This window comes from Eleutherodactylus coqui, chromosome 6, assembly GCF_035609145.1.
Source record: "Eleutherodactylus coqui strain aEleCoq1 chromosome 6, aEleCoq1.hap1, whole genome shotgun sequence".
Classification (NCBI taxonomy): domain Eukaryota; kingdom Metazoa; phylum Chordata; class Amphibia; order Anura; family Eleutherodactylidae; genus Eleutherodactylus; species Eleutherodactylus coqui.
Window position 1 is genome coordinate 94,430,530 of NC_089842.1, and position 14,943 is coordinate 94,445,472.

General features: G+C 42.2%; 1 protein-coding gene across 1 annotated transcript in view; it reads right to left on the reverse strand.

Annotated features, from left to right (window-relative positions):
- The window catches only part of SHANK1 (SH3 and multiple ankyrin repeat domains 1), a 252,112-nt gene that overhangs the window by 20,826 nt on the left and 216,343 nt on the right, over positions 1–14,943 (reverse strand). The window contains exons 16-18 of the mRNA XM_066572363.1: positions 12,264–12,399; positions 8,768–8,848; positions 1,397–1,420 (exon numbers count right to left, since the gene is read on the reverse strand). Of these exons, the coding sequence (XP_066428460.1) occupies positions 1,397–1,420; positions 8,768–8,848; positions 12,264–12,399 (241 nt within the window). The remainder of the gene's footprint in view (positions 1–1,396; positions 1,421–8,767; positions 8,849–12,263; positions 12,400–14,943) is intronic.

The window sequence follows — 14,943 nt, forward strand, 5'->3', positions numbered from 1 at the left end:
TGATTCAAATGCAGGTGGAAGTAATTAACGTGAATCATACCACTCTAGGAATTAACAGTATGATGTGCATGCTGGGGTGGGCTGAGCAGGAAGTATGTGACGCCTCACCCAACAGCTGCAGAACAGGAAGTGATGTCAGAGAAGGGGGCATTGTTTTGGCAACTTCTCCTGTATAGCCCACTAACTTACCACCATTTCCTGTGATGTCAAGGGGACAGTAACTTTCACACAACTTATGCTCATCTAACAGCCCATGTGTGTATCAACAATATTGTAATATATATGCGTCAACTTTTTTTTGTTTTTCCACTCAAAACTAAGTTAAGGGCTCATGCTCGCGGCCGTATGTATAAAACATTGCGGGTCTCCCTGAAGCATTTGGCAGCCATATGCTTTGCCGGCAGAAACCACATATACCATGTATAGCATTGCGCATGCCTTAAAAGCACACGGACATACGCAGTGTGATTTTTTTTCACTTTAATTACTCTTACTCTGTTCAGAGTGGGGATGCATATGAAAATGCTGCCCATATGCAATATATTGTGTATGGACAGCATATCATACACTGCCCATAGAAGTGTATAGGGCTCAAACTGTGTACAAACACAGAGAAATAGAGCACGCCACAATTCATTTCTCTTGCGTATTGATACGTGGGTCCACACACTGGTGTGCATGAATCAGTCAAAGTCCATTGACTTTCATTGACTCCATTCATTGCATATCATGGGGCCGTGAAGTGCCCGCATAATACGCGGTGAAAACACGGTCGTGGGCAAATGCCCTTAAAGTGGCTACACTAGGGGTTCCCTTCCAGCACAATTGTAATCCACTGCTTGTTATTAAACATTTGGCTTCTCTAGTAACAGGGACATGGGGACACTGCAAGTTACTGCACCCTACTATAGCCTTGAAGCTGATTAGAGCAGGGCTATGCAAGGCAGTATGGGAAGCATGGGAGACGAAGTACAGACCAGTACAGTACCCTCAGAAAAGCTAGCTTAGGACACCCACTATGTGTAAGTGGATTGCAAACAGAAGGGCAGCAGATAAAAATAGGAAGGTCTAAATGGAAAACTGAATTGATAGAGCTCACACTGAGTGCAAACAACAGCAAAGCAGCGGCAAATGAAGACCTGGTCTGCTGTTGAAAACAATTTTTGAATGCTCAGGTCACGTTAGTGTCCTATAGTGTACAGAATACCTTAGAACTTGCATTTGGGGTTCTAGGGAGAATCAACATTGCCATTCCTGATACGTTACAAGATCCTAGTACAGTAGTGCCATTCTACCCATTATGAAAATCTGCCCTTTAACTAAATTCATTTACATTCAAGTTAGTCTCTAAATGTAAAGCATCATCATAAGGAGGCCATATCAGAACGTAACTTACCATTTTTCTTTTTCCAAGGAGACACTAGGGAAAATATAAAATAAATAGTCAATTCATACTCATTGTTTTGCATATAAATTCCCCCCAAATGTACATAACTTCACTCCCTCCCACGTGGTAAGAAAACTAGTTGCATCCATATTTAAGTTCCACAATTGTATTAGACTAAGTAGAGTATTTTTTATGTAGAAGTGCAACTTTTTAAGATAGGTTTTTGATGTCCCACCTTCTGTTGTTCCAAGTCATAGTAGTGTACTCCAATGCTCAGCCTTTCATGGAAAGCAGTAATAGCAGAAACAGCATGACTTACATACATTCAGTTGAAGGTTTTCCTGCTACTTCCAATGGATCCTTGCAGCTATTTATCAAATCTATTTTAGCAGCAAAATGAGGTGGAAGTGTTTGGTGGCTTGCAAGAAGTAACAATATGCTGTATGACTGATTGAAACGCCTACTCTCAAAAACTTGGATTTGATGGATAAACAATCATCTGATGATCAACACCAATCTTGGGTCAACGCAAAGCCCTAAATCATCTAAGGCCTACTCAAAACAAAATCCTACGGATGATATACTTGGATACAATGACACTAACGGTGATCCAAACGCCATAATCCCAAGAATGTACCACACTCTTTCCATTCCCAGTGGTCACCTGAGATTTGTACTTTTCATACAATCGTACTACATCTATGTAGTTTGGGGCAATTTAGTAAGTTCATAAATATACAGAACTGTGTAAAAGTTTTAGGAAAAAGAAATCTTGCAAATTAAGAATTTTTTTTCAAAAATAGAAAGTGTCTCATTGATTCCAAATTTATTCTGCAGCAGAACAATAACCCCAAACATACAGCCAATGACATTAAGTAATATCTGTGTGTAAATAAGTCATGATATGGCCCCCACAGAGCCGTGATCTCAAAATCATCCAGTCTGTCTGGGATTACATGAAGAAAAAAAAGGATTTAGGCAAGACTACATCCACATAAAATCTGTGGTTAGCTCTCCAAGGTCCTTGCAACAACCTCACTGGCCTGTTCTTTCAAAAACTGTGTGCAAGTGTACATAGAAGAATTGATGCTTTTTGAAGACAAAGTCACATCAAGTATTGATTTGATTTAGATTTCTCTTTGTTTCATTTACTTTGCCTTTTGTTAATTGCCAAAAATTAACTACTAACTCTTTAATTTTTAAAATTCTTCCTTTGCAGCATTTTCCCAAACCTGCCTAAAACTTTTGCACAGTTCTATATGTATATTTATTACCAGTCTCTCTTTAGTCCCATGGTGAATGTATCATGGCCAGATTTTCTCCATGTGAAAACAGACATTAAATCGACAAAGACAAATTGCAATGGATAGGTGAATAGATCTGCTTGTAAGCTAACTCTTTTCTTCCCACAGGAAGCATCACTGGCCAAATGTCTCCTAGATGTGATTCTGGTGCACCAATGAGGCAGCTTCCACTATTGATCATAAGCTACACAGGTTTTTCTCTGGTAATAGCAATCTCTGGTTTCTCAAAATAGTTTACCGGTAGGTAATTTACTATTATGTTGCTTGTTTAAATTATAAATTTAGATAAATTTTTAGCATGGCCATTAACCAATGTTAAGGGTCAGACATCACCAAGTTCTTGCTGGTGAGGCCCCAGTGGAAAAAAACACAGGTTCAAAAGCCTTGATTTAAAGTGTCCTTTCATAGCAGAAAAATAAGTTCTATTATGGATTGCTTTAGTTTTCAACTGAAATTATGTTCTGTCAGAGGTGTCTATAAGAAACTCTCCTTTTATAAAAATGATGGCAGGGAACAGGAAATGACTGTCGGTAAAAAAGAAGCTTTCAACCGCCAGACTTGGAAGATGTTGGACGGCCATTAGGATGAACTGTGGTTCCAAATCAGCGCATTTCTTTAGAAAATCATCTTTTAGGGTTATTTGTATAGCAGCAAGCTGGGTATTCATTTTACCGACCTCGGAAGGATGGGTCAACCTTGAGTCGGCTACCTGAACCATTCAGGGATTGAGCCCGTGACCTTCAGGGCTGCATTCTGCTGCCTTAACACTCAGTGCCACACAAGGTCCAGAGGGCTTGTTTACACAGTATTTACCCAACTCTTCTACCCTTTCTAAGTCAACTCTACTGCACATCAAAAAGTGGACATTTAAGGTGGAAAAACTTTTTGAAGACAAGAAGACTCGAGGTTTTAGTCAAATTATTAGGTTGTTTGCTATATTTGTGTCCACAGCTACAATAATTGCCTTACTCATTCCAACAGTATCTCTTTGTATTCACCAGATCACAGTAATCTGAACTACTAACTGTCCATAAAATTAGGCATCATCAAGACAGCTTCCAGCACAGCCAAGCTAAATAGTACAAAATACCCTATTAATTTTCACAGATTATAAAGTCCACGGTTTCCAATGTTATCACAGCGCAGTGCTGACTCACATTACTCATATCACTAGAATGTAATCACATTACACAACTGTCGGACCACAGTGTAGATAATGCAAAGCAAATGATACACATTTAATTATCCAGCAATTAGAAATTTCAAGGATGTACCTTTTTCCACTTAACATTCAATAAAATGGAGAGGAGGACATGACACAACATATGGAGAATGAAAAAATATAAAGACATACAGAATACAGCGAGTAGCAGGAAATGGGGGAACATGTGTATAATGAAAATGTCAATATAAAGAGCAAAAAACAGGGAAGGAAAAAAGGAGAGAAAATGACCCATCGTTAACACCTCTTTTTCTTAATACATCTTGAAGAGAAACTACCATTGATTTTGACTCATGGCTCACTTGATATGTCCGATTCAATATTTTGTGACAATCTATTTAGTAACTAGGTTCTAGTGACATCATGAAGGTGTTGGTAGCCATCTACACCTTTGTGTAGGTGACAAGTATGATTACATATGGTTCCAAATTAGATTAATTCCATATGGATTGGTTCTACAACTCTTTCAATATAGCAGGTTTTAGATGGCCATATCATGGCCGCATTTTAACATCTGTATTATGGCCGCAAAATACGGAACTTCCACATGCCTACTGCACTTAGCACACAAGCCCCCGCCCCTTGCCGCTGTTTGCAATGGGAGGGGCTTAGTTACACCCCACCCCCATTGCAAACAGCGGCAAGGGGTGGAGAGGAGAAGAGATGGGGACAGAGTTTAGCAGTCACGCTGCTAAACTCACTCCCACCTCCCTTCTCCTGCAGCTGTCTTTGGCTCCCATAGGAGTCAATGCAGCTGCTGCAGCCGCTGTAGAAAAACACGGCTGGTCGCTTTTCAGCTGCACAGATACACCTTTGTGCAATGATGCATTGAAAACCAATGCATCAGAGGAGCAGTGTATATCGGCCAGGGTGTGAAAACCCACCTGATATACGCCTGTGTAAATAAGCCCTACAACTGAGGACTTAAAATATTCCGCTGCTGGGACTCCATGATCATCTAATCGCCAGTAAACAATTCTACTAAAAACAGACTTCCCAAAGCAGACAACCCGATTAAGGCTGCCTGTCCACGGACGTTGCAAAAACCTGTGGCAGATCTCCGCCACAGGAGCTGCCAACCAGAAGCAGGAGCCAGCTGACGGTTCTCCGCACTAAGTCTATCTGACAGATAGGCTCACTGCGGAGAATCGTGGCAATTCTCAGCATGCTGCAAATTGCCGCTCGCAAGCAGAGAATCACTATGATTCTCTGGTCGTGGACAGGGGGGCTGCGCTTTCCATAGCGTCGCCACGGGGAACGCAGTGAAAATTCGCCCGTGGACAGGAACCCTTAGAGGGGAATAACATCTTACTTACATTACTGAAAAGTTCTAAAATTCTAATTTTGCTTCTTTGTATAAATTATACAATAAGAGAAGTTTAGAAATTCTGAACATTGAAAAATGTCCATAATCATGTCCTTAAAAGTTTCTTAACGGTATAATTTTTTCATTTTTTATTATCTGCTTGCGGAGAAAGAGAAAATATTTATTGTCCAAAAATACTAAAAATAAGAAAGAAGTAATGAATAGGAAAAATAATAAGAAATTGAGGATCCAAGGATATATTCCATAACTGACCATCTAGAACAAGTCAAAATCTTCATGATAGTTTCTTTTCTTGTGACACACATTTAGAACATCTTGAGTGTAAGAAACAGACCAAGCATAGTTGAATAGCCCCCAAACATGCTTTTATTCTGGCTAATGAGAACAATGGGAAGACTGTAGCAGTTCATGCCAGATTTACCCTGGAGGCGGCACTGGAACATAGTATTCTGAAGAGTACTCAGCTATGTCCTGGAGAGCAGGCATGACACACAGAAAGCCTACACGTCATTCTCACAACATAGAGACACTGCAGATGCTAAGCTTTGTTTTTACTCCTATAAAACCATCTGCAGGGCTTCTTTTATGTAATGCCAGGGTTTCAGGATTTCATAAGAAATTATGCTTGCTGAAATAAAGATGATAAAACCACAAGGCTAAGAAAACTCTCCTCCATACTAACCAGATACCCAGAAGTATAAGGCCTCGGTCACATGGGCGGTTTTTCCCGCGATTTGCGGGTCGCATGACGGATGCGCATCCGCAAATCGCGTGACCGGGGCCGAAAAATCGCCCGAAAAATCTGCTCCTAGCCGCGTTTCATTAGAAACTGGCCGGAGCTGTCCAGCGCATTGAATTCAATGGAGCTGGCAATACAGCCGGGTCCATTAAAAGCAATGGGCTGCGGGCGATCTCACGATCAATTTTCGGGAAGGGCTTAAAAATATAAGCCCATCCCTGAAATTCATCCAGAAATGTGTAAACAGTAAAAAAATAAATATACTCACCTTGTCCCGGCAGACGGAGTTCAGCCGCGGCCGGCCGGCAGTTCTCCTAAACTGCTGTGAGTGGTATTCAGCAGCCGGGGATTTATAATCCCTGCCTGCTGAATGAGCTGCATGAATTCATGAATGGGTGAGTGAGTGCTGCCTCTGATTGGCTCAGCGCAGGGACCAATCAGGGGCAGCTCTCAGCTGTCATTCAGTTTTATAAAACCGTACATCGCATGCGCATGCGCAGTTCGCAAGGAAAATCGCCCGTGTGACCGAGGCCTAATACGAAGCTACTAGGCTCCAATGAAAAATCTGTAAAAAGGCCCACACGGACCATGAGCCCTTTATAACAACAATGTCTTCTTAGGGGCACAAAACCCATTGGCCTTCCTCAGACTCCACAGCCCTGATGTGACTTTTACCTCTGCACCCCTACAGTTACGTTTCTAAAAATAACTATACCCCAAATACTGTGTTTCCTTGAAAATAAGACCCTGTCTTATATTCATTTTTGCCCCAAAAAAGGCGCTAGGTCTTACTTTTGGGGGATGTCTTATTATACTTACCTAGCAGGCTCGGTCCAGGTCCCTCCCTTTGCTCTCCAGAGCTCCGATGTGCTGAGCAGCGGCATTGATTGGCCAATTCATAAATCCTGTCCCCACAACACGATGGTTGTTATTGGGGCTTCAACTGCTTCTCAGCAAACAATGCAGCGCTCGATGAACCAATCACAGCCATCACATTTGTTCATCCGACGCTGCATTGATTGGCTGAGCAGTGCTTGAAAACAAATCAGACCCATTGCTTCCTGGAGGTAAGATTTATGAATCCTGTAACCAGGAAGCGATCTTCTGTGGGTGAACAAGGACTGCAGGATGCATGGCGGAGCTCCAGACAGCAGTAGGATGACCCAGATTGCGCCTGCTAGGTAAGTATTCTTTTTTTCTTTTTATTGTAATAATTCTAGGGCTTATATTTGGGGTATGGGTTATATTTCAAGCCTCCCTGAAAATCCGGGTAAGGCTTATTTTCGGGAACAGGGTATAAGGCCTGGGCTACGGGTTGTCACTAGAGATTGTAGAACCGATTCTACAGATTCTCAAAGCTCTGCTTTCATCAAAACTGGTGCATGATTTATTAATGGTAACCAAACATAAGGTAGATGCCAGTCAAATGATGGTTTGGCTGACAGTGGTTAGTGTCCCAAAAATATACCTGTTCAGTAAGGGCTCCCACCTACTGGTGTTTTTTTCTCCACTGCGCTGCGAGAGTAAGTGAAAACTCTCGAAGAGCAGTGCGAGAAAATTGCTGGGATATCGCTGCGACATCGCCAGTCTTTTCAATGGGGCCAGCGGCAGCAGCGCTAGCCCCATTGAAAAGATATGGAGAATGCCGCGGACTTCTGCCACAGCTGTGGCAGGAGTTTCCTTCATCCCCGCGGGGACAGCGGGGATGAAGGAATCCTCAGGAGTCCGCGGCATGCTATCCCATTGCTTTCAATGGGATCGGCACTGCTGCTGATCCCATTGAAATCAGTGGTTTCTGACAAGCCCCGCAGAATGATTATCGGAGAAGGGCTTGAAATATAAGCCCTTCCCCGATAATCATCAAAAAGTGGTTAAAAAAAAATTTAAAAGTTACTCACCTCTCCTGCTGTCAGCTGCATCCTCCTGCTGGCTCCCCGGCACTGCTACTGAGCTCTTTCAGCAGACGGGGATTTAAAAATCCCCGCCTACTGAAAGGGCTGTGTGGATTGGCTGAGGGCTCAGCCAATAGCAGCTAGTGCTTAGCTATTGGCTGAGCGCTCAGCCAATAGCAGCTAGTGCTTAGCTATTGGCTGAGCGCTCAGCCAATGGCAGATAGCTCTTAGCTATTCATTCATGAATAGCAATATCTTAGCTATTCATGAATGAATAGCTAAGAGCTATCTGTCATTGGCTGAGCGCTCAGCCAATAGCTAAGCAGAAGCTGCTATTGGCTGAGACCTCAGCCAATCTGCACAGCCCTTTCAGGAGGCGGGGATTTTTAAATCCCCGTCTGCTGAAAGTGCAGGACAGCAGTGTCGGGGAGCCAGCAGGAGGACGCGGCTGACAGCAGGAGAGGTGAGTAACTTTTTTATTGGGAGCCCTAAGACAGAGGCAGCGATAAGCACCAGGCATAGACACAGTAGGATCACACAAGAAAAGTCGCACATAAAGTTTTCAAAAAACATCCTCCTAGTGAGGGTTTACCAGTCTTCAGGGATGTTAGATTATCAGAGAATCCCGAATAGACACTGGGTTGGACTTAAAAAAGCTTTGGACAGCTATAGTCTCCATGCAATAATCAGAAGTTGTTGTAAAAGATCAAATCCTGCTCTGCTTCAGCCATATAAAACTTCAGTGCCTTATTTTTCTCTAATTACCTGCTTTATCGAAAGATTGCACGATGCAAATATGCATGCATGTATGATTACAACAAGAATGACTCTCTTCATGCAAGTCAACTGAAATAAATATCAGAGGAAAAGCCATACAACGAAACCATAACACTTACCCATTTCTTCCAGTTCTGAAGTCATGGATTTGGAACGCAGTGATATTGCGGGCGGAGTAACACGCTTGGTTTGCTGGGGCACTGGAATCGTTTAGAAGAAGAAGGACGTCTGTTAATATACAAGTATACTTTTAAACTACTTTAGCCCAAAAACTGAACAACTGACTGATTTATTTTCTATAATATTTAGGTCACGTTAGTTGAGTTACATTTTAAAATATGGATGCAGTAACAATGAGCACCACTAATTTTTTGGGCTTTCTTTCAAAGACTCAGTTTTGACTGTTTCTATAAGGCCGAAGTTAGACGAGCGATTATTTGTCCGAAAAAACAGATGCGCTCCATGGATCTGCCAAATGCGTGTGACCAAGGCTCCGTACAGTGGCAGAGAACTGCGATGCCATCCCATTGCTTTCAATGGGGCCGGTACTGCTGCCGCCCTATTGAAAGCAATGGGATGAGGGCAACACCCGCAGGGATTTTCAGGGAAGAGCTTGAAATATAAGCCCTTCCCTGAAAATAAGCCCTAGCTGCTGTAAAAAACAAACAATATAGATACATCACATAGCTGCGCCGTCGGGGCTCTGGCACGTCTTCTTCCTGGCTCCCCAGCAGTCTTCTGTAGCATTTCTTCTGGGCAGTAATTGAAAATTCCCGCCCCTGAAAGGGCTGCCTCTGATTGGCTGAGCACTATGACCAATCAGAGGCAGCACTCAGCCATTCACTCAATGACAGCTGAGCGCTGCCTCTGATTGGTCATAGCGCTCAGTCATTCTGAGTCAGCACTTTCAGTCGGTGTGGATTTTCAATCCCTAGCCAGAAGAAATGCTACAGAAGAGTGCTGGGGAGCCAGGAAGAAGATTTGTCAGAGCCATGACAGCGCTGCTAGGTAATGTATATAAATATTTTATTATTATTTACAGCAGCTAGGGTTTATTTTCAGTGAAGGGCTTGTATTTCTAAACTTTCAATAAAAATCCCTGCGAGGGTTGCCCTCATCACATTGCTTTCAATGGGGTGGCAGCAGTGTCGCTCCCATTGAAATCAATGGGATAGTATCGCGGTCCGTGGCCACTGCTGTGACAGAGGATTCTTTTATCCCTGTGGGGAGTCCCATCATCACTGAACACTGTGAAAGTGCTGTCACAGTGTTCAGTGATGAGGGGACTCCCTGCGGGGATTCTTTATGCGCAGCACAGACCTTAACGGTGTGCATTATAGGCATGCATGTCCTATCTTTTGCAGGTGCAAGTTTTTTGCGCCTCTAAAAGACGGGCATGTGAACACTTCATAGGTAACCAATGGTTCTAATAGATGCACTTTTTTGCGCACATAGGCGCCTGCAAAAAAACGCTCTTCTGACTGAGCCCTAAAACTGTATGTCAACCAGCTTCTCATTGGTGCTCTTATACTATACTACCCAGCATCACACAGCTACAGTTCTGAATGTGTAACTGTGTCTTTTCATCTTCATTCCTGTAGTAGAAAACTAAAATAATTCTGCACTTAGCTTTGAGTGTAAATAGAGGGGAAAGCAACATTTAGTTGAAAAGCAGTGCAAGATAAATAAAGCAAGTATTTTTACCATCACTCAACATTTTATGGGCCTGTTCATATTGCCCTGTCTTCTTGTATATTTTTTCTTCAAAACAATAGTAAAAAAGGAAGAAGCTTTTTAAAGAAAACTATACACACTGCATGCCTATTTAGACGAACGGATGTCGGGCAAATGATACCCGGCACTCGTCACCGCACATACTAGCTCCTGTGCTGCTACACGGGAGCTAGTATTGCTGGCTCACAGCGAGGCAGCTGGAGGAGATTTTACTCCTCGCTCTCCCCCGCCCCTCTCCATTAACTTAACATAGCGCCCGATCAGTACTGAATGGTTGCTATTTACACTGAACGATCAGCCAACTGCTCATCGTCCATTTATGCACCATAAATGATGGACAATGAGCTGAATGATGATTGTGCAGTGTAAATAGCAGCTGTTCAGTACTGAACGGCCGCTATTTTAAGTCAATTGAAAGGGGCTGGGGAGAACGAGGAGTAAAATCTCCTGTTGCCTCCCCACCCCAATGCTGTCTGTTCTGTGAGAGAGCCAGCAATACTAGCTCCTGTGCAACAACACAGGGAAGAGTGTCGAGCATTGTTTGCCCAACGTTCGTCCCGTCTAAATGGGCCTTATCCTACCAAAGTAATTACACACCTGTGCAAGAATCTATAATAGCATTTATTTGCATATGTTAACACTCAGTGGGGCCTCCTTTGGCCTTAATGACATCGGATACTTTCTGCGGCATATTTTCTACTAACATCTGATATATTTCAGCTGATGATTTCCTCTATTCATTCTGCAAACATTTGGTAAATTCTTTCAAAGAAGATGCATCAGCCCCGTCTAGATTAGTGCAAGGAGCATCATCATTGGACAGTTGAGCAATTAAAGAACATTCTATGGAATGATGAATCACACTACTCCATCTTCATATGGCCATACCTGGGTGTGGAGGCGGCCTGGGGAATGTGTTTTTCCTGAGTCTGTTGTGCCAACTGCTAAGTAACCCAGAGGTTCTGTTATGATCCGGAGATGTTTTACATGGCATGGTCTCGATCCAGTGATTGTAGTGGCAAGAACCATGAACACAGAGATGTACCTTGACATTCTAGACACTAATCTGCTGCTAACAATGTGGCAATACTCTGTAAACGGTCAGCAATAAGTCCAACAAGACAACGCGCCTTGTCACAAATCCAACATTGTTTTGAAGATATGGATGCTACCATGATTGGACTGGCCTGCACAGAGTTCTGACCTGAACCCTACTGAACATCCTTTGGAATGTCAGGAAAAGATATATCAACAGCGTTGTCTTGTTTGAGAGAATTTAAAAGACATTTGCAGATTGAATGGAGGAAAATGCCAGCTGGAGTGTTTCAGAAGTTAGTAAGAAGTATGCCACGGAGAGTATCAGAAGTCAATAGGGCCAAGGGAGGTACCACGAATCTTGACATATATTAATACTGTTTTGGAATTTTGCTCTGGTGTCTAATTACTTTTGGTAGAAAAGTGTACAAAAGCCCTTAAAGAACTTGTCCAGGATTAGAAAACCATGGCTGCTTAAAAAAAAAAGAAAACAGCTCCATACCTGTCCAATGGTTGTTTATGGAATTGCAGCACAGCCTCATCAAAGTGAATGTGGCTGAGCTACAATGCTACACAAGTTTTTGGAAAACAGAAGCCATGTTTTTTTTAATCCTGAACCACTTGTTTAAATTGATAATTTTTTTTTATAAATGTGTAGTTCAAAGTTAATGTTTTCCATTACAGAAAAATCATATTACACCACCATATCATAATAATCAGGCATCTCTGATTCTGGCTGATGACCAAAAAACCTATCACATATTTCAGAGCAATCTATTGACCATTGCCAAGGCTATGTCATAAACATTGAGTAGCTGGTACTAAACATGAACTAAACATTTGTACCTTTTTTTCGCATGGCATCCTCCATTTCTGGGTTCCGTGTCACCATAACAACTTTTACCATTAAGTTGTTGCCTCCCTGCCGAATCATGTTAACTACCTGCCGATGACCCACTTTCACCACATTCTGCCCATTTACCTTAGAAAAGAGAATTCCATAGCTTACACAACAGTACATAGATTATAGAAGTCATAAGTAAATGCTTGTCCAGATAGAACTAGGCGCTTTGGGGCAGTTAAAGGGGTTGTCTTATGAAAAAAACTATTCTCTATCCACAGGATATGGAAGAAGTATCTTATTGGTGAGGGTTCAACTGATGGAACTCCCATTGATCACAAAAACAGGGACCCAGAATGTGACCGGATGGATGTAGCAGTGGTCATGTGTGAAAGTTCTTTTTATAGGACAACCTCTTTAGGAAGCTTCTGAAAGTAAACGTATCAAGTCACTGACAGCAAACATGGCTATAAAGTATACTAGAACATTGCAAAATGTTTCATCATAATATAAATAATATTTTTTCTTACTAACTAAAATACATAATACAATGTTACTATTCTGTTCTCAAAAGGCCATTTATGCTCCTCTGGGTAATATGCAAATAAGGTAGATGGAATAATACCTCCCTTCCAATAGGTGGCACTGTGATGGTATTATTCCATCTCCCTTATTTGCATATTACCCAGAGGAGCATTAATGGCCTTTTCAGTCTCCTCACTCACAGTCTAGGTGCTCTCCCTAAGGAAAAGATAGCGTTTCTGACCCCTATTACCTTAATATACATTTTATTCACTTCTTCTTTACATGATAATGGGGCGGTCATTTTACCTGAATTTCTGCAACCACAGCTGTAGAAATTTGCTCTAAAGCACACACCCGAACATACGAAAATAATGAACATAACTCATAGACTTCTATGGGAGGGGTTGAGACATATGGAGTAGTCACTGTGCAGGGTAGAGAGGAGGAGCTGATTTGTCTCTACTAGAGATGAGAGAGCATACTCGCTAAGCGCAATTGCTCGATCTAGCATTACCCTTAGCGAGTACCTGCCCGCTGGGAAGAAAAGGTTCGGCTGCCGGCGGCGGGCAGGGAGCGGCGGGGGAGAGCGGGGAGGAATGGAGGGGAGATCTCTCTCTCCCTCTCTCCCCCCCACTCCCCCCTGGTCACTGCCGCAACTCTCCACTCACCCGCGCCGGCAGCCGAACCTTTTCTTCCGAGCGGGCAGGTACTCGCTAAAGGCAATGTTCGCTCGAGTAATTGTCCTTAGCGAGTATGCTCGCTCACCTCTAGTCTCTACCATTGTACGTCACTTGGGTTCCAATGTAGAATTTCCTATATTATCCATGAATTTTGTAAACCTCTTTGAATTTCCACATCAAAGAATGCAGTTACAGGCTACCTGGCTATGTGCCTGCATCCCTATGACAGCGCTTCCCGTTCCTTAACCATGGCAGCTCAGTGTTATCATAGCAATGCAACAGATGTCTTCTCTTATTTTCTCTCCTGTGTTAGAAATATACAATCTGATTGGTTGCTTTACGTCACCAAACTACCACACTAAAGGATCTGTTGTCATGGGGACATAGGTCGAGAAACTCTTCTTACAGGTAGCTGCAACTGCAACCTCTGATAACATACCGTACGATAGGAATAAGACATTATCTTTTTCCCTAGTGCAGAGTCCTCCCCCCTAATGCCCTGAACAAAACATTAAAAAAACTCAGTTTTTTTCTCAAGTCTTCCTTTAGGGCTCCTGCACACTTGTGTTTTTCTCACGCTTTTTTTAATGCGATTTTACGGCGTTGTTTTTAACATGAACGTCAATAGGACTTTCTAATGTTAAAAACACATTGCAATTTTCGTGCAATGTGATATCTTTTTGACCTTAGAAATTCCTATTGACTTTTGCATTAAAAAAACGTGTAAGAAAAACGCACGTGTGCAGGAGCCCTCATAAATCCAACAATTCAAAAAGTCTGACAATCTAACACAAAAATGCAAAATAATATAGAATTTTCTCAAGACTGAGCAGACAGAGCCAACAAGAAAATGATGCTGGCTGAAAAAAAAAAGTTATAGTAGCGGATTTTCTTTTTTTCAGAGTTCTTTTCTCTTACAAGTGAGTTTCATATACTTTTCTATGATGCCCCGGTCATGAATAGCCGCACAAAAAAACCCGCACATCACATGTAGAAAAATCACATGAACGAGTGCATTTGCACTCGCATGTCCTATCTTTTGCAGGTGTGAGTATTTTGCGCATCTAAAAAAACGGACGTGTGAACACTTCATAGGAAACCATACGTTCTAATAGACGAGATCTTTTTGCACGGCTATTCATGCGCAGAAAACACGCTCATCTGACCGAGGCCTGAGGGTGCCGTAGTGCTGCATATCTGATAATTAGGCATTTTCAGGCCCTCGATATGCCAAAGTAATGAACTCAAGATTTAAATTTCCCACCTAGATCTTCTTGGCAATACCGATGGCAATTTCCTCTCTAGCTGAGAATATTAGCAGCAATTTTCTGCAATCCGTTCATGTTACCAATTAGAAAGGGAACATATTATTTCCAAAATTACAACTCCAATTCCAAAAAAGTTAGGACGCTGAGTAAAATTTAAATAAAGGTTAAGAAAAAAAGAATTCAATAATTTGGAAATCTCATATAAGCATATC